The sequence below is a fragment of the Bos indicus x Bos taurus genome, chromosome X (assembly GCF_003369695.1).
Source record: "Bos indicus x Bos taurus breed Angus x Brahman F1 hybrid chromosome X, Bos_hybrid_MaternalHap_v2.0, whole genome shotgun sequence".
NCBI classification, from domain to species: Eukaryota; Metazoa; Chordata; class Mammalia; order Artiodactyla; family Bovidae; genus Bos; species Bos indicus x Bos taurus.
In genome coordinates, this window is record NC_040105.1 from 12,544,470 (window position 1) to 12,572,242 (window position 27,773).

Below are 27,773 nucleotides of genomic sequence, written 5' to 3' on the forward strand. Positions count from 1 at the left end.
TAGTTCTAACTTGGTTCCTCATAAATTACTGCTCTTCCAATTTGTTGCTGTTGTTTTATATTATGTGTTTGCTTTTATACCTTATATTTGCCAATATCTTTATCATTTCTTTTAAGTTTCAGATCTTTTATCTGGTATCATTATTGTTTCATCTTGAGTATAATCTTTAGATTTTCTCTTGGTGGGATCTTGGTGGTAAATTTAATTTTGAAAGTGTCTTTATTTTTACTGCCTTTTTAATTACACAGTTAACCTTGAGGAATGTCTTCACCTTACTAGGCTGAGGGAGAGGAAGTGGTTAGAGAAGTAGAAGAACCAGGAAACTTTAGTATCATAGATGATCTCTGAGAGGAGAATTTCAGGGACAGAAAGATAAGTAGTGAATAGAAGGAACCTCTGTGGGTAAAAGTACATAAAACTGTAATTTTTCTTATCAACTGCCCTCTCTGGAAAGGGAGGGTGGAATTACACTTTTAAAGTGTAATTACACTCCTGGGTAGTTTACATAAACTCTCTCGATTATGAACCATCCAAGGGATCGACCCAGGCTTTGTTCATCTTTGCATCTGCAGTTCCTAGCTCTCTTTTGAGCTAACATATGATGAGTGATCTTAAATTAGTCCTCATAACTACTGAATTATGTTTTATCCCCAAGAGAGGAAGCCTTTAGAAAATAGGTAGGTAGACAGACACTTCGATTTCCTTAAATTGTGCTCTGACATTTTCCAGGTCAACTTTTTAAAGTTGTCATGGTCACAGTAAGAGGAAAAGATGTTAAGAGTTTATCAGTTTTTGTCCTTATTGCATATCTACAGACCATGTAATATGATTTAGTAACTTTGTATGTAGAATATATAGTTGTGCTTTGAGAACTTTTGTAAACAGTCCCCACATATTAAGTCACAAAGGAAGTCTCAGAAATTCCAAAGCAACTAGATCAGACCATGGTCTCACCCCAGGAAGCAACTGTATGGGAAGTCATAATCAAAAGGTACTTAAAAGTAAATTGAATGTTAGGAAATTAAAATAACACCTCTAAATAACCATGGATTAACAACTTCCTAGCAATGCACATAATTCTTCTGCTGAATAACCCAGAGAGTAAAGAGGATATCACAGTGGAAATTACAAAATACTTAAAGCTGACCAAGAGGATGCCTGTGGTCTTTACATTTATTTCTTAGGAATCAAGGCCCAAATAAAAATCAACTAAAAAGATTGAATTCAAGAAACTAAAAAATGAACATGAGTAAATATAGAGAAAGTAGAAGGGAATAAGAGCAGATAATTATGGTATAGGAAAAAAGATCGTTGATGTAATAAACCTAAGCTGACTTTTTGAAAGGACTAGTAAAAGAGACAAACCTAGGATGACTGAGTGGGAGGAAAAGGAGACGGCAAAAACATCCACTAGGAACAAAAAGCAGATGGAATTATAGCTGTGGCAGAGATTTTAAACACCATAAAAGAGGATATAATGGCAAGCTTTGGCACAGTAAGTTAGAAAACTTAGATTACATGGAAAACTTTCCAGAGAAAAGAAAAATCATCTAAAATTGTCTCAATAAAAAGTAAAAAGCCTGAATATATCAATGACTGTGAAAGGAAATTGGATTGGTAGCCGTAGTCCTCTACACTCTCCCTGCCCTACCACCACAAAGACACACACAGACGCATAAGGCCCAGGCAAGCACTTTTGTTAGCCCCAGGAATGTAAAGATAATTCATAATTAGAAAATGCAGGGGAGGAACTTACTACGTTCACAACATGCTTCTCAGCGAAATTTTAATGGGCACAGTTCACCACCAAAACTATTTAGAAAGGCAAGTATTGAGAAGTGTCTTTCATCTCTTGTGCCTCTTCGCTCCCTTTTCTCCTTGCCTTTTTAGCTAGCCATATCTGTTTTCTCTTTCTTTTTTCTATATTTGTTGAAACAAATACAAACATATTTGCAGTAACAAGATTAAATGGGGGAAAATGTGTATGTCAATAAAGACAGAAACCACATTGGCTGTAATTCACCTTTATGAAAAGCAAACAAAACTTTTAGCAAACAAGGTAACTTGTTTTCTTAACTCTTCTAAAAATCCTGCAGCAAAAGTCATGGTTAATTGTGAAACTTCAAAATGATTCCCAGAAAGTCAGGCAAAAGACAATGATCTTCAATATTATTTATATAATTCTACAGGATATAAAACAACCTAGTTATCAATGTGGCAAGGAAAATAAGAGGTGTAAGGTTTTCAAGTCTTGTCATTATTGGCTCATGATAGCAACACAAAAATCTCTAAACTTTCTAATGAATTGTTATTAAAGAACATTGAAAGAAGACTCCAACTAGAGAAGTAAGTCACCAAGATATAATGTCTTGTACATATTGAGCATATGAACTCAGTTCTTGAAGAATAGGAGCTGAAGCAGAAAGCCCCTCCCCTCTCTACAACAGACCAGAAGTCAGCAAAGTTCTGTTGTGTCTTATTAATTTATTTTTGGTTGCGCTGGCTCTCTTTCCTGTGTCCAGGCTTTCTCTAGTTGCAGCAAGTGGAAGCTACTCTTGGTTGTGGTGTGCAGGCTTCTCATTGTGGTGGCTTCTCGTCTTGCAGAGCACAGGCTGTAGGGTGCACGGACTTTAGTAGTTGGAGCGCTTAGGCTCAGGAGTTCCAGCATGTGGGCTCTAGGGTGCGCAGACTTCAGTGGTTGTGGCTTTTGGGCTTAGTTGGCTCTGCAGCATGTGGAATTTTCCCAGGCGAGAGACTGAACCCGTGTGCCCTGCATTGCCAAGTGGATTCTTATCCACTGGACCACCAGGGAAGTCCCCGTGTGTGTTTTTAATAGCCCTTGAGCTCAGAATGGTTTTTCTATTGGTAAAGCGTTGCTAAAAAAGAAAAAAGAAAAAGAATCAGCAACAGAGGCCATATGTGGCCGTCAGAGGCTAAGATCCTTAGATGTTTATCCTCTGGCCCTTTACCAATTTTGCCAACCCCTGTAGTAGCCCCAGAGTTTTCAAAGTGTGGTCTCTGAAGCAGCAGCATTTTGTAGGGACTTGCTACAAGTGCAGATTCTGAGATCTCACCCACAAATTACTGGGCCCCATGAATTTAGAGGTAGGGCCCCAGTCAACCCTGTTTTAACACTCCTTCCTGGTGACTGTGATAGCTGCTAAAGTTTGAGAATCGCTGCTGGAGGGCCAGTGGCTTAATCCCACCATAGACAGTCACCTGCTTGTCAGGGTAGGTTGTGGCCAATCAGCAGAGGATGCCCTTAAGGGAATATTTGTTATTTCAGCCTGATCACTCCCATTGTTGACATATTCAGGCTCCAGCCAGTAGAAATCGCCCATCTAGTACAAATGCTTTTCCAGGGCCCCACCAGGACTTTAAGTGGATCAGTGCTTAGAGTCTTGGAGAAATAACAGATGCTAAGAGGTTTTAAGGGCTTCCCTGGTGGCTCAGTGGTAAAGAATCTGCCTGCTAATTTAGGAGGCTCGGGTTTGATGGGTCAGAAGATCTGCTGGAGAAGGAAATGGCAACCCACTCCAGTATTCTTAACTGGAAAATCCCATGGACATTGGAGCCTGGTGGGCTACAGTCCATGGGGGTCACAAAGAGTTGGATGTGACTTAGTGACCAAATACACACACACACCCACACACATGAGATTTCACACTACTGAAATGTTTGAGTTGTATATTTGCTGCTTTTTGACATTATGACACCCAGTTGATAACTGTTCTCTGTTTTTCATTATCAAAATACTGTTGCATTTTTTTAACCTTTTATATGAATTCTAGGCACATTTATAATAACTACAATATAATTTCAAGATTTTCTCAACTGACTGATATGTCAATTAGAATTTAGGTTTCTGTTCATGGGTAGCATTCTACCTTATGTTAATAAAAATTCATTGGTATTGTGTTAAAAGTTTTCAAAGTGTCCTTGATCTTCATAAGACTGAAAAGGCAGACCTTATCTCCATTTTACAGAGAAAAAACGTCAGGCCTGGAGTGACTTGCTCAGTCTCCCTGAACATAGTTAATATCAGGGGTCTTCTGATTCCATCACTGTCCCATATCCTGAATCTGGCTATGAATTTTTTTTCATATTTGTTAACCTTAAAACATAGTTTCTGGCTGGTTTGTAATTTACCAGCCAACAAATGCAAGAGAGAGAAAAGTTAATAATGGAATTTGCTATTTTATGAGTAAGCACTGTATTCTCTTTATCTTGCAACATTTAAAAGTGTGTATGTGAGAGAGCTCGAAGGAAGTGTGCATGTGCACGCGGGGGAAGAAAGAGAGTTGAGAGGAGTCATCTTTTCTCTGGAACAGTTAGTCCTGTCTGACTCAGAGGTTAATCACCATAGCCACAAATTAGGAGTGTCCAGTTGGCTTGGTGATATACTGTATAAATATAAGACCAATTTATAGAGCAAAATTCATATAAGGAGAAATAGTAGAAAGAGACAGTAAACTGTAGTAAGTGTGGCAATAGTTCATTAATGTTTCCTAACAGAGGAGTGGCCAGAAATGAGCTTTGAGCTGTTTTGAACAAGTGCAAGGATGAGGCTTAAAAGTCTGCTACTTGAGATTCGCATTGGTTTGTGATGCAGTTTTCCCTGGTCCTCAGCAAGATGAAAGTAATAAGGACAAGGTATTAGACAGTGTACACATATATCTCTGTATGAGACTGATCTCTTCTTTATCTCTGTGCTTTAATTACTGAGAGGTAAAGTGATGTCTTAGGTGGGGAGTGGGGAAGGTTTTGATATCTTCCTGTGTGTTTTGATATCTTCAGATACCTTCTGGGTGTACATCTTTAGCTTTTCCCTGTAACATCTGGATTTATCAAGGGACAGGTTTTCAGAAAACTCCCTAACACTTGAGGGTTCTGTGGAAGTTCCTTCTACCCTTCTAGGTTCTTTACCTGATCTCATAAGTTGATAAAAGACAGATGAACAGGAGAAAAACAAACACGTTTAATAACATGTATACCTCCTGTATACGTTGAGAGGGACCCAGGAGAACTGAGTCACTCTCCAAAGTGGCCCAAGCCACCACCTTCACTACCATCTCCAGCTAAAGACAGAAAATGTTGGGGTGGGGAGCCAGTTATTAGAGATGACCAGGAAGAGCTCAGTAAATAAGGGTGTGGTTGTGCAGATTTAAGTCCTTACCTTCTGTGTTGATAAGAGTTTCAGGAGATTGCCCATCATTCTTCTCTTCCCATGACAGAGAGGGCGGCATCCTTACAAATGGAGACTTCCCTTATAAAAGGATGACTTCTTATAAAAGGATAACTTTTTCATATAAAAGGATGACTTCTGCTCACCTTTTAGAGCTTTTCCTATATTTGCTGTTTATTAAAAATAGCTCAAAATAATCAGTATACCGAGAAGCATGTTTTGGGCTGTGTACTTCGCCTTCCGTCAGCTCAGTTGTCTGGGGGCTGTGTTGCAGCAAACTCTGATGTCGTAAACAATGTCGCACCTGGTCTTGTGGTCCAGGTCAAGTGTTCCTTACCTCGAATGCTCAGTTTTCTGTTTCTCTGTCTCCTTCCTTCTCTCCCTCTCCTTACCTTAGCCCCCTTCTTGGTCCTCTTCTGCCCCCACTTGTCTCTTGCTTCTCTCCCTCCACCTACATAACCTTCTCCCTAGTCCTCTCTTGCTCTCTCTTTCCTAGCGCTCTTATTTCCATTTCTTTCTATCTAGGGATAATGTCTAACAGCAGGCATCTCATATGTTTAAGTACATGTTTTATTAATAACAGTCATCTTAATCTAAATGGAGATTTCTGGTTGCAAAAATCTTCATTCCTAAAAGCTCTCTGGGAGCAGTAAGCTTTGCATTTCTTGGTAAGGGACACTGTAGGGATAATACCAACAGGGGTAGGAATAATTATAATAACGGCAAGTATATTTGATTCTTCTGCGTATAGCTAATAATTTTCTGAGTTTTCACCACTTACCACATGTTTTCCTGGGGAAGTGGTTCTCAGAGTTTAGTCTCTGGATCCTTGGAGATGCCAAGGGCTCTTCAGGAACCCATGAGGTCAGAGCTGTTTTCACAGTGATGCTAAGAAGCCTATTGCATTTTTCATTTTCTCTGATTACATGGAAGCATTGGTAGGCAAAGCTGTTGCCTCCTCAGCCTGAATCAAGGTGAAAGGCCAATATAGTCTTCATTGTCAGCACACTCAGTTAAAACTTTTTTTTTAAGTCAGTGTTATTTTAGAAAGTCCCTGATGAAGCAATAAGTTTTATTAAATCTTGACCCTTGAGTGCATGTTCTTTAAGTGTTCTGAGTAACAAAATTGAGAAGTACTCATAAAATACTTTTGTGCATTTGAGTTACCAACTAAATTAGTCATATTTTTCATAGACCACCCTTTTTATTTGAAAGAACAACTGTTAAGTAAATTGTGGTTATTCAGACTTGGGTTTGGGGGAGAAATTTTCTTGAAGGCAGACAGTAATTTCAAGAAAAACACCATATTGGTCCATTGGAGAAAGTTGTCCAGTGGCCAAACTGGATGGTCCTTCTGGAGGGGCAGGTGTTCCCAGGGGCCTTTTTGCTTTGAATATTGATGAATGTTTGAATAGCAGAGCTAAAATACCATTTTCTAAGGTTTATCTACAACAGAATATGCATTAGAAAAGTGGAGACCAGATATTGAAAGCCATATCCAAGCTAACACTCTACAATACATGATTTGTGGCCTCATGTTATATTTTATAGTGCTTTAAACTTTCAAGTACTTTTATATATATATACATTTTTATCCAATCCTCACACAACCCTGTGAGTATCTAATGCAATTTAAAGATATGGAAATTGGGTCTCAAAGAAGATAATTCCATGAATGCACTTTATATTCCCCTGCCCTTTCATCTATTATCCATGAGGGCCTGAAATAAGTCAGAACAAATGGAGAGGAGATAGAATCTATACAATTTTGCAATTAACTAGGGGCCAAAACATTTGGAGATGAAGGCAGTTTTCTGAAATATCTTCCTTGGGCCCCTGGGAGGGTATCATTGCCTGAGAAAATAAAAATAAGGAAGGAAAAGATTCAGTCCACAAATATTTCCTAAAAGTCTTTTCATTGGCTCTGCTGTAATCCGCTCTGGGGGCTTCTTAGGATGTATAGACTGTGCTGTTAAGATCTCTGTACAGGAAAATATGGCATAAATGCCAGTAACTCTGTCAAGGGGAAATGGACTAAGTGCCTTAAGAAAGGCATAGTTCAGGTCCACTAGCTATTCACAGAGAAGGAATTACTTGTGGGCCTAGGGAAAATTTTATGGAAGAGGAAGCATTTGAAACGAGTCTTACAGAATGGTAGAATTTGGATGTGCAGAGGTGGTTGTAAGGAGACAAGGAAACTTCAGTTACAGGAAAATAGAGGGGGGCGTGGAAGGAGGGTATAGAGGTATGTAGAGGTTGATGAGAACACAGCTTGTGTGTAGGTGGATAATGAGACATCATTGGCAACAATTACTCCAACTAGGGCTTCCCTGGTGGCTCAGGTGGTAAAGAATCTGCCTGCAATGTGGGAGACCTGGGTTCAGTCCCTGGGTTGGGAAGATCCCTGGAGAAGGAAATGGCAACCCACTCTGGTATTCTTGCTTGGAGAATTGCATGGACCTCTGTCCATGAATGTAGCCTGGCGGGCTACAGTCCAGAGGGTCCAAAGAGTCAGATATGACTGGGCAACTAACACAAGCACACATACACATTCCAATGAACTATGGGAAATGTTGACTGCTACATACATCATTTCCATTTTGGATTTAGTTCCTTTTCAAAAAGACATTTGACAAACATGTCTTTTTTTTTTTTGTTCAAGAATAAAATTATTTATTCATTTTTCTTACGAATATATTCTTTTTTTTAATCTTTCATTCTTTATTTTTTTAATTTAATTTTATTTTTTAACTTTACAATATTGTTTTGGTTTTGCCATATATCAACATGAATCTGCCACAGGTATACATGTGTTACCCATCCTGAACCCTCCTCCCTCCTCCTTCCTCCCTCCCCCCTCCCTGTACCATCCCTCTGGGTCGTCTTTTTAAGTACGACTTAGTTATTTCTTTACACAAAAGTTCATTTTTCATTGACTAGGGTGAGGACTTCAAGTTCCGATAACATAATTGCTTTTCCCAGATCTTCGTTTATGGTTTTAGAGAGGGTTATGCAAAATATTTTACTATGTTCTTATTTTTTTTTACACCTCTGGTGGCTTGTCTTGAAATAAAGCTGCAATTTTTAGATAACTTTTAGTCACACTTAGAAATTCCATCAATCCTTTAAATTGCATTTTCATCTGAACTGCATCCCTGTGTCTATCTTCAAATAGCTTAGCTTTATCCTTCGGGTCTTTCTTCTCCTTTGGTATTAGTATTGGTTATCATTCACTGCAGAATTTATCTGACATGGATATTTATTACTGTTTTTCCCCTAGATAAGTCAGATAAGTATGATTCACGTGATGTTGAAAGACTACAGCAAGATGATAACTGGGTTGAGAGTTACTTGGCTTGGAGGCATAATGTCATAGATGAAACACTGAAGATGCTTGATGAGAGTTTTCAGTGGAGGAAAGAAATGGCTGTCAATGGTAAGCTGTTCAATTTAACCTTGACTGTGTACTGTATCCCTCCCCTGCATAAATGTTACTATTTTACATGTATCGAATAGCATATTTGGAAATATTCTTGGCAGTCATCATAAATATCAGGGTACGAGGTTTTATAAAGACCCAGTAACGCTTTGAGAGAAGCATCTTATAAGTAAGTCTTAAAAGTAGGATTATTCACAAGGAAATCAGATTGCCAAGGAGCCAAATCACACTCACGTTCTTCACTAACAGCACAGTCTCCTATTCTGTAGTTTTTTGGTTTAGAACCTTAATTAAACTAGCAGCTCAGCATCTTTACCACCAAGCCTGGAGTAAAAGAGGTACTATTTGCCTGTTTTTCTCACTTGTTGCCTGGTGTCTGCCTCTATTCCCAGGGTTGCTTGTGTTAATAGGTGCTCCATGTGGAATTACTAGATAAATGGGAATCCCCAAAATGCAAGCTTATCCCCAAGGATGCCTGTAGCCACCTCCTCTTAACATTTTGATTTCAAGGTCCAATTCTAGATTGAAATTGCACCCCCTTCCCTGAAAAAAAAAAAAGAGTTTTAAATCTTAGAGGGGATTATGTAGTAATGAAGACCTCTTTTCAGAAAAGGTTACCCATTATCTCTCTCCTCCTAAAAAATTTAACAGGAAGAAACTGGCATAACTACTGGTTTCAGTTCAGTCACTCAGTTGTGTCCAACTTTTTGTGACCCCACGTACTGCAGCATGCCAGGCCTCCCTGTCCATCACCAACTCCTGTAGTTTATTCAAACTCATGTCCATCGAGTTGGCGATGCCATCCAACCATCTCATCCTCTGTCATCCCCTTCTCCTCCTGCCTTCAATCTTTCCCAGCAAAAGTAGTTTCAAATAAGTCATTGAAACTACTGGTTTCAATGAGGTTTAAAGAAGGGTTTCCTGACCGTAAGGATTATAAACTCTGGAGTGACTGAGTCTGGAGATTTAATACAAAATAGTCAACAAATAAATCCAGAACAGATACTCTTTCCAGTCATATATTTGGAGAAGGAATCTATCAGAAGGAGGGTATTTAAAAAATCATTTGATTGGAAATATAAAAACTGTAGGAAATTTGAACAGTGAGCATTCATTAACCAAGCAAGAAACGTAAACCTGATATTCCTGTCGTTTAAGTACGGGGGTAAAGCTTAAGCTCAACAATAGTTTTCTCTTACATAGAATTGCTAGTTTCTAGTGGCCAGTAGCAGAGATATGATGAGAGAGGGCTGAGGAAAGATAAAGCCATCTTTGAGAGTTCTTAGGGCAGTACTGATGAATGCCACAAAAGCCTTGGCATTTGCTGCCTTGCTGTGTTGGTTCTTGACCTTGCTAGAGAGCAGGCCTCCTGCTAAAGGATCTAGCATTTTTCGTGAAGTATTTCCCACCTGTACCAAGATTATAAATGTGTTAGCCTCTGCTGGTTATCAGACTTTGTAGAAAAATAGACTAAAACATTTTACTAGAGAAACCATAGTGATTTCTTACATCACCTCTGAGACTATGATGTGGATATTTACTGCCATGTTCTTCCGAAGTTGTCCAATAGTGATATTTGTTTGCAAATCATTATGAGAAATAAAATCAAAACATGAAAATGTGTCCACATCATAATGGCTAACATGTAAAAGGAAATGGATTTTTTCCATTTTTCTCATCTCTGTCTTTATGTAGTTTTTTCCTACTTAGTAAGAAACACTATATTTTTTTTAATCATCAGAGGTACTTTCCAGATGTTTGCAAAAGCTGTATCTTTTTTAAAAAATAACCTTATCGTTTTCTGTACCAGAACTACTATATAATAGTAATCTGTATGTTGTAAGTATTCTCTTTAAAAGACCTCTGAGTTAGAATTACTCATTAAAGTTTGTCACCTTTTAGACCTGACTGAAGCCTCCATTCCCAGGTGGCTATTGGAAATTGGTGGCATTTATCTCCACGGTTATGACAAAGAAGGCAACAAGTTATGTGAGTATATTTAAAATATGTACTAGCTTTTCGGGATTTTGAGATGTCATCCATCTCAACTGAACTGATAATAGGCAGAACTTTCTGTGTATGAACCACACGTCAGGTTTCCTACGGTGGGAATGGTTAGGGCCAGGTGGACCAAGCATCAGGTACTTAGTAGTTGAATGTACCATTTGCATTATAATAAAGCAGGCTGTAAAGGCCCAAATGCCACATCCCATCACACAGCCAAAATGATGTAACCCAGAGTCATTTTCTTCTTTCTAATTTACTGATATTAAAATTCAACCCGATATCTTGATGGAGAATGTTTTTGACAGTCACTGAGGATGGCTAAATGGACTTTTTTCCTTCTCAAGTTACCCACAGTCTTCTCCCCTTGCTTCTTCCTAAGTCGGTGTGAGAGTGAGGCGATCATCAGCCTGCTGTTGCAGGGTCTCCCTCGTCAGTCCTCTCTCCCCTTTGCCCAAAATGCAGCTTGGTTGGCACCAAGGCTGGCACTCAGTGGCCGCGTCGGAGCCCCCATCCTGAGCAGTCGGCCTGCCAAAGCAGTGTGCTGCAGGCTCCATGCCCACCTCGCACGCCCGGTCGGCGGCCTGTGATCAGCTCCGTGTCAACGCCCTCTCGGAGCGTTTTCCTCCCAGTGCCGGCTCCTCCTGCTTAAGTTTCCTTTCCCATTTCTCTTCTTCCACTTGGTGCCTCACATGTATTTCCCAGGCTTTGTTCCTTTCCTGGCCTCTTTTCCTTTCCAGCTGATGCAGCCTCTTTGGTGATGTCAAGTACCTGGGCTCCTTCAGCCCCTATCCCCCAAACAGTGGTGATGCCAGGCTGTCCCCCAGGCCACATGCACATACATGGCCAGCTGTGCCCTGGATCAGTGGTTGGCCGCCTTCAACACAACTCAGTGCACCACACACATCCTGCCCCTGCCTTCCCTGTACTGCCCAGCTCTGGTCCACAAGCCATTGGCTCTTCCCCGGACAGAGCTTCACTTGAGCCCCTCCTCTGATTTCAGCAGCACTTCCTCACTTCAGTCCCAACCCATCCCCACCCCAGGCCCTTCCCAGGATGCAGCCTGCTGGGCCTCCCTCTCTGCCTCTTGCAGTCTTCCCTCTGTGCTGCTGCTCAGAGGTGTTTGAAATAGGAAAATCAAAACACCTTAGCATTTAACGCAGAGTCCTTCAAGCCCAGCTCTCTCTCTGTTCAGCTACTCCTCCCACTGCTCGTCACATTTTGTCCTAGCTGCCGCCACTCTGAACACTCGCCCCCACGCACGACACCCGCTTTTGCCACCACTGTGCTTCTGTCTGGGCTTTTCTTCTGGATAAAATGTTTTTCTAGTGCTTTCTTTATTGTTAAGCACATGGTAGAGTACTTGTAAGTTATTAGCAAATATTACTTGTTCACCTGTATTTTCTTTCTTCCCTTGCTTACTAAGGGGGAAAGTGTATTTTCTAGGGGGGGGTGGACACCTTTTTTTGACTCTTTAAGATTCACAAGTATACACTGTTTCTCATTTAAAAGAAGGAAGAGATGTTTTTAATCTGAGAAACAAAATGAAATATAAATTTAAAAATATCAAGGGAAATGAAATATGCATAAAATAATATTAAAATGCTATTAATATTTTTTCTTCTTTTTATCTTATGTTCTGCTTAAAGTCTGGATCAGGGTGAAGTACCATATAAAAGACCATAAGACCATGTTGGACAAAAAGAAGCTTATTGCATTCTGGTTGGAACGGTATGCTAAGAGAGAAAATGGGAAGCCTGTTACAGTGATGTTTGACCTGTCAGAGACTGGACTAAATAACATAGTAAGAATTTTTCATTAATTCTGAATCATTGTTTATCATGATGTCATCCTCCTCTCCTGTCCTTCCCATCACCAGCCACTCAACCAAAGAATCCTATAAAATTGAGCTAATCAAGTCATGTTTGGAATTTATTTCCCCTGCCCAGAATTGTGATTGAAGTCAAACATGGAATAGGATTTGCAAAAAACTAAACATATTTGGCCTTGAAACTGTATATTTCCTAGAAATGTTCCTTGCCCGACATGAGGATATTGGGTGTCAAGCTGGCAGGGTAATGAGTAGATGTGGTAACAGTGAACTTTTCTATCAGAGCCAGTATCCTCTGTAGCACTTCCCCTGCGCCTGTCACAGAGGAATGCACTCTGAAAATGTGGAGCTCTCCAGCATACCCTTACCTGTTTTGCAGTGGAAGGATGTTCACTTGCATTTTTGCATATCCAGCACTTTGTGATTTTCTTGGGGTTCTTGTTTGCTCCTTTAAACTCGCTTTCTGTTTGATTTGGTTAGTTTTCAAACCCACTTTTCTTCAGGTGATTCTTGCCAATCTTAAAAAAATAAATAAAACTTACCAGTCTTTCATTTGAGCCCTTAGTGCTGACTGCAAACCCTTTAGCAGTGATGGGGATTTGTTGTCTGTTTATTAGAGCTGTTGTCTCTAACACTCAAACCTGGGCTAATGCTGGTGGCAGTGAAGTGGCGTTTGGGGACCCGCCTGCATCAGTGTTGAAATCTTTTTGAAAATCCAGTTGGCAAAGTATGTTAATATCTTTCAAGTGTTCGTATTCATACTCTTTGCCTGGTAATTAACTTCTGGAAACCTATTCTAAAGAAATAAACCTTGGTACAAAAAATAAACCTTTGTGCATCACAATTTTTTTTCAGAGTGTCATTTAAAATGGTGAAAAATTAGAAAAGATGTAAATGTCAACACAGTGAAGTGATGAATTATTAGTATATCTAATTGATGGCATATGTGTAGCTATGTACAATGGTGTTTATAAAGAATTCGCAGTAATACTGGAAAATAGCTGTTTTTTAGATGATAAAGGCAATGAAATTGTATCATAGTGATACCCTCACCCCAAAAAGGGAAACTTTAGACATTAAAAAAAAAAGCTAGATAGAGTTTTTTTAGGCAGTAGGCCCACATTTTCTTTAATCTTTCTGTATCTCTGAGTCATTTGCCCTTGATTCATTTTTCAATCTAGTTTCCATGTCAGTGAGTTCTAGATTACAGAGTAAATCATTTTATATCTCAAATCTAAACCAAAATGCCTAGATAAATAAATATTCCATGAAAATAAATTATGATTCTGTTATTCTTTATGTATGATACTATTCTAATAATTAGTATTTGAATTAACCCAGAATCATAAAAAAAAATGTTAATGTTTTTTATTAACAAATACAGGGGCAGAGAGTTGAGCTGTCTGATAATTTTTCAAGCTACTTATATTTTATTTCATTATCTTTAATTTATAAATAAGATTTATTTGCATTACTTAGTATTTAAATCATTAATATTTCCAAGTACTAGAATCTTACTGAATTATATTTATATAATGTTTATATATTTTTATATTTATACATAACAATGTTTATATATATATAATTATATATAATCCTCACAATTCACAGAAGATTTAAGTTGGCCTTTAAGGTGTATACAGAATTGTAAGTCAAAAGGTTTTTTACAATTATTTGAGTTAGGCCACCAATTTGGCTTTAACCTTGCCTGAAAGAAATGGAAACATTTAAAATTACTCAGTGGACATACTTTAAAATCTGTGTCTTAAGAGAAGTTCATCCATTCCTGATACTTGAACTAGAAGAAAAGTCTTTCATGACTCTTCAAAGGGAAGACGTTTTACAGGATAATGACTAGCATCCTTGAAAATATCCTCACAGAATGTGGAGCAGTGGGTTTCATGGAACTTTTTTATGTAGTACCTGCCAATATACGTACACCAGTGGCATCCTATAAAATTCGACTTGAATTAGCAGTAATTATGGATTTTATAAGCCAGGTGATTCAGTTAAATAAAAGGTATTTATTTAATTTAATACCTTTTATTTATTTTATTTAATACCTTGGAAATAAAAGGTATTTCCAACAAGAATATTGGACAAGGACTTTTTAGGCAAAGTCTGGGGGCCACAGATCATGTACTAGGTAATTAAATATATAAATTTTGAGGTATTCTCTTGATTCTTACTTTACTACAGATTATTAAACCCTGTGTACAGTAGATATAATGACTAGTTATAAAAGTATTATTATATGCTAGGGTTTATTCCATAATAAATACTTAAGGATGCTTATTTTCAGTTTATTGGAGTTAAAAGATGCTATAACTCACATGCTAGGAATAACTTTATAGACTCAGATCTCCAGGACAGCTTACCTTTTAGTAATTGACGCCTTTAAGTTTACCTGGTTGTATTTTTCATCCTACAGTCCTTACAAGATAGTTGATGAGTAAGTCATCCCATGGCTAGTGGAAACATACAAAATGAAATGAAATGATCCATGTAGATAGTATCCCTGATAATCTAATTTCATGTTGCTGTGTTGAGTGCAGTAGAACCAACAGTCAGCTATATCTCCCAGAAATTGAAGTCAATGAACAGTATTTAAATATAAACTAAAAAAAATTCTTGATTCCTACATAAGAGGAACAAAGGTAGAAGTAGATTCAGCGAACTGGTATGATCAGATTAACTGTTGTGTGAAAGATTAATAAAATATATTTTATTGACTATTATGAGGTATAGAAATTAGGCTTAAAAAAGAGACATATCAGAATTTATATACATATATATTGCCATTCCCAGTAGTCAGGCTATAGCCTGTATATTTGTTCTAATAATTCTTTAATTGTTCAACAGATTTTTAGAATTTTTCTATGAGAGCTCCTTTTTAGATCCATTTTATAATGCCACATTACCTTAGAAGCCTGAAGTATCTAACTAGTTTGAGGTAACATGAATGATGTATAAGCATTTAAATTCTTTAACTCAATGTTTTTAACTTTTTATTTTGTATTAGGGTATAGCCGATTAACAAACAATGTTGTGATTGTTTCAAGTGAACAGCAAAGGGACTCAGCCATATATTTAATTCAGTTTTAAGATTGATTATTTTAAGTATCTTAATGACTTAAAACCAAATTCTGGGAATATAGATACTTATTTTATGAGCTATTTTTAAAGAATTTAATAATTACCTCATTTTTATTTAATTGAGCACCCTTAGAAATATGCAATTTAAAATTTTCTAATGTGGACAGTCTGAAAGATTTAAATGTATATTCTTTATTTCAGGACATGGACTTTGTACGCTTTATCATCAACTGCTTTAAGGTTTATTACCCTAAATACCTCTGTAAGTAACTTTCTTGTTTATAAAAATATAGTGAAACCATAGACAATGACAGTTGTGAGCTTTATATTATTATAGCCTTTAAAACCTGAGACATTACATTTTGGTGAAGAGCTTTAAATGTGTTAGAAGTTTAAATGCATATCCTAATAGGTGCAGGAGAAATTTTTCATAAATAATCACTGTTCTTTATAGTTGTAAGAGTATGTTATAATCTGTGTGTTTATCATCCTGTAACACACACATACACACACATACAGAGACATAAAAACATATATATATTTCTAAGATTGTACCATTTTGACTAATGTTTTCAACTGAGAAATTACTTTTAAGTATTATTTGGAGCTTCTTACATGCAAGACACAGATGAGCAGTATTGATAAGCATATTGTGTGATAAGCAACTCAAACATAAAATGCGCTGTTTTCTATCAATTTGATATTTTTAAATTGTTACTAAGAAAACATTTGACTAGTTGGCATTTAGATTTTGTTTTTTAATTGTGAGTCTTTGTTAATTACCTAAATGAAGCACTGCTATGTGTTATGTATTCATGTTTGATTGATTAGATTTATATGATGGTTTCCCCCTGGAGAATCAAGATGCCATCCCACATAGAAAGCCAAAAACTTGTGACCCGTGTGGGATGAAAGTAAAGAGACAGGATAGATGCAACAGGGATATCAGAAAATGGAAACTGAGGTCTGGTTGGACACACCCCTGGCAAATTCCACAGTTGGGGTCTTTTGGGACTTGTAACTCAGGTGACACTAAAGCATGGAATCCCTAAGTCATTGTATTTTTTTTTTTTTTTTTAGATCAAGCTTTTTTTCTTGGTGGGTTTTTTAAATTAAATTGTTTATTTTAATTGGAGGCTGATAACTTTACAATATTTTGATGGTTTTTGCTAGCATGCTTTCACGTTAGTGTTAATGTGAAGTGAAGAGTTAATGTGAAGTGAAGAGCATATCAAGGATCAGTGCCACTCATAGCCCTGTGCTCTCATGTCTTCAGAGAGAGTATTCATGAAGATTTTTAGGCAAAAGGAATGTTTGGTTTGGGGAACCTGTAGGATCTGCTGTTCCTTCTGCATTCTTGCTTGATATGGCATGTACCCTGATTCATTAAGACTTGCTGAGTGGTGCCAGTCATTGGTCAGTAGGGAAATACTACCCCGTATTATTAGGTTTTCTTTTTTTTATGTACAAAATGAAAGAAAAATCTCCACTTGTTTATTGAAATATCCAAAGCAGTTTGTGAAGAGCCATTTTGAAGAGCACAGATATCATTACTGCTTTATAAAATAACATCTAAGATTCTTTTGAGGAAACTGTTAATAAATTCATGGGTCTATATGAAGATGAGTTGAACATTATCATTCCAAATAACTATATAATGTATATATTCTAGTTTCATAATGCTTTGCAGACATTGAATTTTATAGAATCTTAGGTTATACTTTGAAATTTGTCATGAAATGTAACTATTATTTCTTAAACTATTGAATCCAGATCTTTTGAGGCATATCTCAGATGAAGACTGAGGTATTGAGCACCAGGGTACCTCTTTCCATGTGCCTTCTTCCCTACATGTACTTTACTTGTCCTACATTAATTATTCTAGGAGGTTCCCTGTTCAGAGAAGAATGAAATTGTCTTTTGATCTGAAATAGAATGAATTTTATATCAAAAGTCCCCTTTGTGAGTTCTGATTCTTTGTCACAATTGTTAATAGAGCTGTTTAATATCTTCATCTAAGTATACAACTAATATTTCTGTGTACTTTGGAATTATAGGCTTCCTAGGGCTGATAATATTAAGAAAAGTTGAAACAAGTTTGGTTTCTTAAAACATGACTTACTAAAAATGAGGAGGACAACTGTCAAGAGTGGGTTTAACAATATAATCTCTATAAAATTATAATTGAAACCATAAATTAGACATTGAAATCATTTTAAGGCTCAGTGGACTTTAGCACTAATACCACATGCCACATCCATAGTCTCCACTTACCCACTTAACTATTTTTTGTACTTTTCTGCAAAAAACAAAAGCTATAAATGAATAAAGGAACAGAGTACTTGCCAGCGGGCAGTGATAGTGCATTTTTCATTACACATAAGCCGTCCTCCTAGGCGAACCCCTCACCATTGTGAGAAGTTAGTTTACTTCTAGCACTACTCACACTTGATGGGATTCAAACTGAGTCATATATCTCAGCTTTTAGTTCCATTTACGTCACTAGTTTTTTCTTGGTCAGGTATAAGTGATACTACAATTGCAGGACTGAGTTACAGTCGATGTTTTTTTTTTTTCCCCATCTTTCAGCAAAAATAGTGATCTTCGATATGCCTTGGATAATGAACGGTGAGTATATTACTTATACTTTCCTAATACAAAATATCTGATTCCTTTTTTTTTCTTCCCAGTTTAGCAATATTTCTATACTTGTTTTTTTTAAAAAATGTTTGTATTGTGCTTGGTGTGTACTTTTTAACAGGCTGGAGCTAGAATAGTCAAAGGCTACTCCTAGGCAAACTGGGCTAACATTCTGTTCCCAGGCTCTGGGGACACCCTTTGCTAAGTCGCTTCAGTCGTGTCCGACTCTGTGCGACCCCATAGACGGCAGCCCACCAGGCTCCACGGTCCCTGGGATTCTCCAGGCAAGAACACTGGAGTGGGTTGCCATTTCCTTCTCCAATGCATGAAAGTGAAAAGTGAAAGTGAAGTCGCTCAGTCGTGTCCGACTCTTAGCGACCTCATGGACTGCAGCCCACCAGGCTCCTCCATCCATGGGATTTTCCAGGCAAGATTACTGGAGTGGGGTGCCATTGCCTTCTCCAGGGGACACCCTTTAGTCATGCCTAAAAACAGTTTTTAAATACTGAACCATTCAGGTAAAACTGTAGCCAGAAGCCTCAGTTTGTCACCTTCACATGAGCTATATCACAGAATGCAGGTCTTGGCTAGGTTTTCTTCTGGGCTTCAAGAGTTGAGCAAGAAATCCAACCAGTCCATTCTGAAGGAGATCAGCCCTGGGATTTCTTTGGAAGGAATGATGCTAAAGCTGAAACTCCAGTACTTTGGCCACCTCGTGCGAAGAATTGACTCATTGGAAAAGACTCTGATGCTAGGAGGGATTGGGGGCAGGAGGAGAAGGGGACGACAGAGGATGAGATGGCTGGATGGCATCACTGACTCGATGGCCGTGAGTCTGAGGGAACTCCAGGAGTTGGTGATGGACAGGGAGGCCTGGCGTGCTGCGATTCATGGGGTCGCAAAGAGTCGGACACGACTGAATGACTGAACTGAACTGAATACTTATCCAAATCTCTATTGTCACATGATCCTTATAACAGTCATGATACGTTCTTTGACAAAACAAAGTTAAACCATTGAAAAACATTCTTTACCAGCTTCAGTGTCGTTATAAATTTAATGTTATTTTTAGAATGTGCATTTTCATTTGTGTTTGCCAAAGTCAGTTGTTACATAGAAAGCAGTACAGAAAAGCAATGAAATCAAAACGTGGTTCTTTGAAAAGTTCAACAAAATTAACAAAACTTTAGTTAAACTGATGAATGAAAAGAAAACCACTCAAATTATTAAAGCCAGGAATAAAAGAAGAGACATCACTGTAGACCTTAGAGAAATTTAAAGGATTGTAAGGGAATATTGTGAATAATTGCATGCCAAGAAATTAGGTAACCTTGATGAAATGGACAAATTCCTAGAAAGACACAAACTATGAAAATGGACTCAAGATTCTGAATAATTAAAACAAAAGAACTTGAATTATTAATTTAAAAGATCATAAAAAATAGCCAAGACCCAAAATGGCTTCCCTAGTTGTTGTTCTTCAGCCACTAAGTCGTGTCCAACTCTTTGTGACCCCATAGACTGCAGCATGCCAGCCTTCCCTGTCCTTTGACTATCTCCCAGAGTTTGCTCAAACTCATGTCCATTGAGTTGATGCCATCCAACCATCTCATCCTCTGTCACCCCTTTCTCCTGCCCTCAATCTTTCCCACCATCGAGGTCTTTTCCAGTGAGTTGACTTTTCCCATCAGATGGCCAAAATATTGGAGCTTCAGTTTCAGCATCAGTCCTTCCAGTGAATATTCAGGGTTGATCTCCTTGCTGTCCAAGGGACTCTCAAGAGTCTTCTCCTGCATCACAATTCAGAAGCATCAATTCTTCAGCGCTCAGCCTTCTTTACAGTCCAACTCTCACATCCATACATGACTACTGGAAAAACCATATCTCTGACTCTATGGACCTCTGTTGGCAAAGTGATATCTCTCCTTTTCAATATGCTGAATAGGTTTCTCATAGCTTTATTTCCAAGGAGCAAGTGTATTTTAATTTCATGGTTGCAGTCACCATCCACAGTGATTTTGGAGCCCAAGAAAATAAAATCTGTCACTGCTTCCACTTTCTCTCTTTCTTTTTGCCATAAAGTGATGGGACAGATTCCATGGTCTTAGCTTTTAAAATGTTCAATGTTTTTGTTTGTGTACTTAGAAAACAAGTCTTTTATTTGGCAGAGTATTTAATTTTAAATTAGTCAAATATAACCATTTGAATGTTGAGTTTTAAGCCAGCTTTTTCACTCTCTTCTTTCACCCTCATCAAGAGGCTCTTTAGTTCCTCTTTGCTTTCTGCCATAAAGGTGGTATCATCTGTATATCTGAGGTTGTTGCTATTTCTCCCAGTAATCTTGATTCCAACTTGTGATTCATCCAGCCCAGCATTTCACATGATATACTCTGCATATAAGTTAAATAAGTAGAGTGACAATATACATTCTTGTTATACTCCTTTCCCAATTTGAAGCAGTCTGTTGTTTTCACGTCTGGTTCTAACTATTACTTCTTAACCCGCTTACAGGTTTCTCAGAAGGCAGGTGAGGTGATCTGATATTCTCATCTCTTTAAGAATTTACCACAATTTGTTTTGATCCACACAATTGTGTGACTATGCTAAAGCATAGTCGGTGAAGCAGAAGTAGATGTTTTCCTGGAATTTTCTTGCTTTGTCTATGATCAGTGGATGTTGGCAATTTGATCTCTGGTTCCGTTGCCATGTCTAAACCCAGCTTGTGCATCTGGAAGTTCTAGGTTCACGTACTGCTGAATCCTAGCTTGAAGGGTTTTGAGCATAACCTTACTAGCATATGAAATGAGCACAGTTGTATGGTAGTTTGAACATTCTTTGGTGTTGCCTTTCTTTGGGATTGGAATGAAAACTGACCTTTTCTAGTCCTGTGGCCACCAGTGAGTTTGCCCGATTTTGACATATTGAGTGCAGCAGTTTAACAGCATCATCTTTTACTGTTTTAGATAGCTAAGCTGTAATTCCATCACCACCACTAGCTTTATTCTTAGTAGTGCTTCCTGAGACCCACTTGACTTCACACTGTGGGAATGTCTGAGTCTAGGTGAGTGACCACACTATCATGGTTATCTTGGTCTTTAACACCTTTTTTGTACAGTTCTTCTGTGTATTCTTGCCACATCTTCTTAATCTCTTCTGCTTCTGTCAGGTCCTTACTGTTTCTGTCCTTTATCATGTCCATCCTTGCGTGAAATGTTCCCTTAATATCCCCAGTTTTATTGAAAAAGTCTCTAGTCTTTCCCAGTTGATTGTTTTCTTCTGTTTCTTTGTATTGTCTATTTAAGAAGGCCTTCTTATTTCTCCTTGCTATTCTCTGGAATTCTGCATTCAGTTGGGTATACCTTTCCCTTTCTCCCTTGCCTTCTTCATCTCTTCTTTCCTCAGCTATTTGTAAAGCCTCCTCATATGATCATTTGGCCTTCTTGCATTTCTTTTTCTTTGGGATGGTTTTGGTCACTGCCTTCTGTACAATGTTATTAACCTCCATCCATAGTTCTTCAGGCACTCGCTACCAGATCTAATCCCTTAAATCTGTTCATTACCTCCACTGCATAATCATAAGGAATTTGACTTAGGTCATACCTGAATGGCCTAGTGGTTTTCCCTGCTGCTGCTGCTGCTAAGTCACTTCAGTCGTGCCCGACTCTGTGCGACGCCCCCACCAGGCTCCCCCATCCCTGGGATTCTCCAGGCAAGAACACTGGAGTGGGTTGCCATTTCCTTCTCCAATGCAGGAAAGTGAAAAGTGAAAGTGAAGTCACTCAGTTGTGTCTGACTCTTTGCTACCCTATGGACTGCAGCCTACCAGGCTCCTCCATCCATGGGATTTTACAGGCAAGAGTACTGGAGTGGGGCGCCATCACCTTCTCCAGCTTTCCTCAAATTGAAGTCTGAATTTTGCAATAAGGAGCTCATAATCTGAGCCACAGGCAGTTCCAGGTCTTGTTTCACTTGACTATATAGAGCTTCTCCTCTTTGGCTGAAAAGAATATAAATCAGTGTGATTTCAGTATTGACCATTTGGTGATGTCCTTGTGTAGAGTTGTCTCTTGGGTTGTTAGAACAAGGTATTTGCTTCACTAGTAAATTCTACTAGACCTATATAGAAGAATCAATACCAACTCTTCCGAAACTCTTCCAGAAAATGTAAAACATGTCCCAACTCATTTTATGAGGCAATTATATCCCTAATATCACACATCACAGGAAAAGAAAACTAGAGACTAATATTCCTTATGAATATAAATGAACCAACCCTCAAGAAAATATTAACAAACTGAATCTAGCAAGCATGTGAAAGGTATTGTATGCTATGATCAAGTGGGATTCATTTCAGGAATGCAAAGTTGGTTCAACATATGAAAATAAACCAGGTATTCAGCATATTAATAAAGGGAAAAAAAACACATGATAATTTTAATAGACACAAGAAACATTTGAGAAAATCCACTATACTCTCTTGATAACAGTACCCAAGAACTAGGAATAGAAGGCAGAAAGAGTTGGAATGTCTGAAAAGTTAGTGGGGATCACAGTAGATCACACAAGACTACTCTTACTTCTCATGCCAACTGTAATGTAAAGGGGTTTCCAAAATCACCCTTAGGTTTATTACGGTCACTCACAGAAGTCACTGAAAAGTGTTATACTCAGCTATGATTTATTACTGAGAAAGGATTCAGATTAAAATCAGCCAATGAAGAAAAACATATGGCAGAATCCAGGAAAGTACCAAATGTGAAGTGCATTACTTTCCCACTCTCAGTACATGACAATGCTCGTAGAGTATTGCCAACCAGGAAAGCTCACCCAAACACTGACGTTCAAAGTTTTTTATTGGAGCTCCATTACTTAGGCCTGACCAGTTTATCACATGGTTCATCTCACTCTCTAGTCTCTCCAGAGGTCTACAGATACTGTGTGACCCAAAGCCCCCAAACTAAATCATATTGTTCCAGTGTGACTCAAGGCATATATGCAAACAAAGACACTCCAGCAGACATGAAGATTACTTCTGAAAGCTGAGGATAAAGGCCAGACCTTTCTTTGGGTAAAGTTAATTCTTCACAGAAGAGAATTTCCTAACCCTGATAAAGAACATCTGTGCAAAACTTCATCTTTGAAAACCCCCAGTTAGCATCATGCTTAGTAAAAGAAGGAATAGATCAGGCTCCCTTAGATCAGGAGCCAGATAAAGTTGTCAGCTCTTAACACTTAGATTGTCAGGGCACTTAGGCAAGAAAAAGGAAAACCATCCAGATTGGAAAAGAAGTCATACTATTCATATTTGCAGCTGATATCTATATGGAAATTTTTAAGAAATACAAACCATATATACACAGAAGCCTGTTAGAACCAGTAAACAAGTTCAGCAAGGTGACCTGATGCAAAGTCAAAACATGAAATCAATTGTGTTTCTATGCATTAGCAATGAATAACCCAAAATGATATTATATAATCACTCCAGTTGTAATAGCATCACAAAGAATAAAATACTTAGAAATTAAAATAAAAAGTTGAAGACTCATACACTGAAAACTATAAAACACCACTGAATTCAAGATCTAGGTAAATATTCATGTCTTGTTCATGGATTAAAAGACCTATTAATTACTAAGATGGCAGTGCTTCAAAGTTGATTTACAGATTCAGTGCAGTTTCTGTCAGAATCCCAACTGCTGCCCCCACTTTTTTTTTTTTAAACAGATTCAGACAAGTTTGTCCTTAAATTCATATGGAGATGCAAGAGACCCAGAGTAATAAAAATAGTCTTGAGTAAGAACAGTGAAATTGAGGAACTCACACCTCTTGATTTTATTAATTTTTAAACTATTTTTAACTAATGATTTTTAAAAATAATTTTATTTTTTAAATTTTTGGCTATGCTGGGTCTTCACTGCTGTCTGGGCTTTTCTCTAGTTGCGGAGAATGCGGGATACCCTTCAGTTGCAGTGCATGAGCCTCTCACTGTGGTGACCCCTCTTGTTGCGGAACACTGGCTCTAGATAAGTGGCCTTCAGTAATCATGGCGCACAGGCTCAGTAGTTTCAGCTTGCAGACTCTAGAGCACTGGCTCAGTTGCTGCGGTACACGGGCCCAGTTGCTCCATGGCATATGGAATCCTCCCAGGCCAGAAGTTGAACCTGTGTCCCCTTCATTAGCAGGTGGATTCTTATCCACTGCACCACCAGGAAAGTCCATCTCTTGATTTTAAAATTCACTATAAAGCATTAAGACATTGTGGTGTCAACATAATAGAAATAAAGATCAGTAAAATAGAATTCAGAGTCTAGAAATAAATCCTAACATTTATAATTGATTTCTTAACAATGGTGCCAAGACAATTAAGTGGAGAAAGATTAGCCTTCTAAACAAATTATACTGGGACAACTGAATATCCGCATTCAAAAGAATGAAGTTGGACCTCTACCTTCCATTATCTAACAAAATGAACTCTAAATGGATCAGAGTTAAAACTATAAACCTGTTAGAAAAACCATAGGGGTAATCAATGTGACCTTGGAGTAGACAGTGGTTTCTTAGGTAAACCCCAAAAAAGCACAAGCAACAAAGGAATAGATATTTTGTACTTTGTTAATATTGAAAACTTTTGTACCTTAAAGGACACATCAAGAAGGTAAAAAGACAATTCTCACAATGGAAGAAAATATTTACAAATCAGACATCAGAAAAGGGACTTGTGAGTAGAATATATAAATAACTTTTATAATGTAACAATAAAATGACAAGTGGCCCAGGTGAAAAGGACAAAAGATTTTAATTATTTTGCCAAAGAAAATATGCAAATGGGTGATAAACCCATAAAAGCTGCTCAACATCATTAGAGAAATGCAAATTAAGACCAAATGAGATACTACTTCACACTTACTAGGATGGCTGTAATCAAAAAGACAGAATAAAGTAACAGGTGTCCATAATGATGTGGAGAATTTTGAACCCTCATACATTGTGAGTGAGAATGTTAAATAGCACAGCCACTGGAAAAACAGTTGGCCATTCCTCAAAAAATTAAATACAGAGTTATCATGTGACCTAGCAATTTCACTCCTAGGTATATGTCCCAGAGAATTGAAAACGTGTGTCTACACAAAGAGTTCTACACAAAGGTTCATAGTAGCATTATTCATAATAGTGAAAAGTGGAAATAATCCAAAGTTCATCAGTTGATGAATGGATAAACAAATGTTCAGTTCAGTGGCTTAGTCGTGTCTTACTCTTTGCAACCCCATGGACTGCAGCACGCCAGGCTTCCCTGTCCATCACCAACTTCTGGATCTTGCTCACATTCATGTCCATCGAGTCGGTGATGCCATCCAACCATCTCATCCTCTATCATCGCCTTCTCCTCCCACCTTCAGTCTTTCCCAGCTTCAGGGTCTTTTCCAGTGAGTCATTCTTTACATCAAGTGGCCAAAGTACTTGAGTTTCAGCTTCAGCATTAGTTCTTCCAATGAATATTCAGGACTGATTTCCTTCAGGATGGACTGGTTGGATCTCCTTGCAGTCCAAGGGACTCAAGGGTCTTCTCCAACACCACAGTTCAAAAGCATCAATTCTTCGGCATTCAGCTTTCCTTATAGTCCAATTCTCACATCCATACTTGACTACTGGAAAAACCACAGCTTTGACTAGAAATCTTTGTCAGCAAGTAATGTTTCTCTGCTTTTTAATATGCTGTCTAGGTTGGTTACACCTTTTCTTCCAAGGACCAAGCAGCTTTTACTTTCATGGCTGCAGTCACCATCTGCAGTGATTTTGGAGCCCAAGAAAATAAAGTTTGTCACTGTTTCCATTGTTTTCCCAGCTATTTGCCATGGAGTGACAGGACCAGATGCCATGATCTTTGTTTTTGAATATTGAGTTTTAAGCCAACTTTTTCACTCTCCTCTTTCACTTTCATCAAGAGGCTCTTTAGTTCTTCTTCACTTTCTGCCTTGGTATCATCTGTGTATCTGAGGTTATTGATAATAACAAATGCTAATAAACAGCAAATAAACAGATGTTATATAACCATAAAATGAAAAATTATTCAGCCATAAAAAGGAATTAAATATGATACATGCTCCATTACAGATGATCCTTAAAAACATGCTGAGTGAACAAAGCTAGTAGGAAATAAAAACTCATATTTATAAAAACACAGTTATAAAAATGGGCAAATCCATAAAGACAGAAACTAGATTAATGGTTGTCAGGGAGAAAGGAAGATGAGAGATTGCCCATGGGTGGTGATTTCTTTTTGGGTGATGAAAATGTTCCAAAATTAGATAGTGGTGATGAGTTCCACAACTCTGTGAGTATACTAAAGAAAAATCATTGATGAGTATACGTTTAAAAAGTGAATTTTATGGTATGTAAATTTTATCTCAATAAAAGCTGTTATAAAAATCAGCTTTAGCACTTCAGTTACTTTCAAGTACTAGCTTCAAACATGCCAACTCAGACTTTTTTAATTGAAATTAATGAAAATGTAAATGTTATGTAGAAAATTTTAAACATAATTAGCCAAAGTAAAAATGCAGTTTTTTGAACTACTGTTTAATGTTCATTATCATGCTGTTTTATTTCCTGACTTTTTCATTGACGCTTTTGCAAATGTAATTCAGGATTTCTCTTTTAATTCCATTAAAATGTGCTTAGGAACTCATGATGGAAAGAAGGTTAAAAAGTTTATCAAAATGGCATGATAGAACAAAACTGTAGTTACTGAATGGCTGTGTTTGATAATTTTATTCTTGGAGATTCTATAATATCGTCATAACTCTTAAGCTGCAGGGCTTAGGAGAAAGGCACAGAAGTTTAAGATTAGGGTGGAAAGTCTAGGGTGGAAAGTCTGGGTCTGGCTCACACACATAAGAGAAGGGCTTTTTCTTTCTCTTCCTGACTTCCCATTTTAGAAGATTTTTCAGATTGGGGATTTATCAGAGAAGCATAAGGCAAATGACTCTTCCCATATTATTGTACAAGTAGTGAATCACAATGCAGTTTGATTCATTGTCTGGAAATCTTAGAAGTTGGGATCATTGATGGATTTGTTCAGAGGCCAAAACCATAAGTTTGTTAATGAACATCAAGATAATTTAATCCTCCAGAATCTTCCTGGAACATTTGAAACCCATAAGGCACAGTTAAAGTATAAATGCCTACAGGGATTCAGTTCAGTTCAGTTGCTCAGTCGTGTCCAACTTTGCGGCCCCATGGACTGCAGCATGCCAGGCTTGCCTGTCCATCACCAACTCCTGGAGCTTGCTCAAACTCATGTCCATTGAGTCAGTGATTCCATCCAACCATCTCATCCTCTGTCATCCCCTTCTCCTCACACCTTCAATCTTTCCCAGCATCAGGGTCTTTTCCAATGAGTCAGTTCTTCGCATCAGGTGGCCAAAGTATTGGGGTTTCAGCTTCAGCATCGGTCCTTCCAATGAATATTCAGGACTGATTTCCTTCAGGATGGACTGGTTGGATCTCCTTGCAGTCCAAAGGACTCTCAAGAGCCTTCTCCAACACCACAGTTCAAAACATCAATTCTTCGGCATTCA

General features: G+C 38.0%; 1 protein-coding gene across 2 annotated transcripts in view; it reads left to right on the top strand.

Annotated features, from left to right (window-relative positions):
* Positions 1-27,773, top strand: part of MOSPD2 (motile sperm domain containing 2) — an 84,377-nt gene that overhangs the window by 9,517 nt on the left and 47,087 nt on the right. For both annotated transcript variants that reach the window (XM_027533289.1, XM_027533291.1), the window contains exons 3-7: positions 8,466-8,621; positions 10,527-10,613; positions 12,278-12,432; positions 15,757-15,817; positions 18,145-18,183. In XM_027533289.1, the coding sequence (XP_027389090.1) occupies positions 8,466-8,621; positions 10,527-10,613; positions 12,278-12,432; positions 15,757-15,817; positions 18,145-18,183 (498 nt within the window). The remainder of the gene's footprint in view (positions 1-8,465; positions 8,622-10,526; positions 10,614-12,277; positions 12,433-15,756; positions 15,818-18,144; positions 18,184-27,773) is intronic.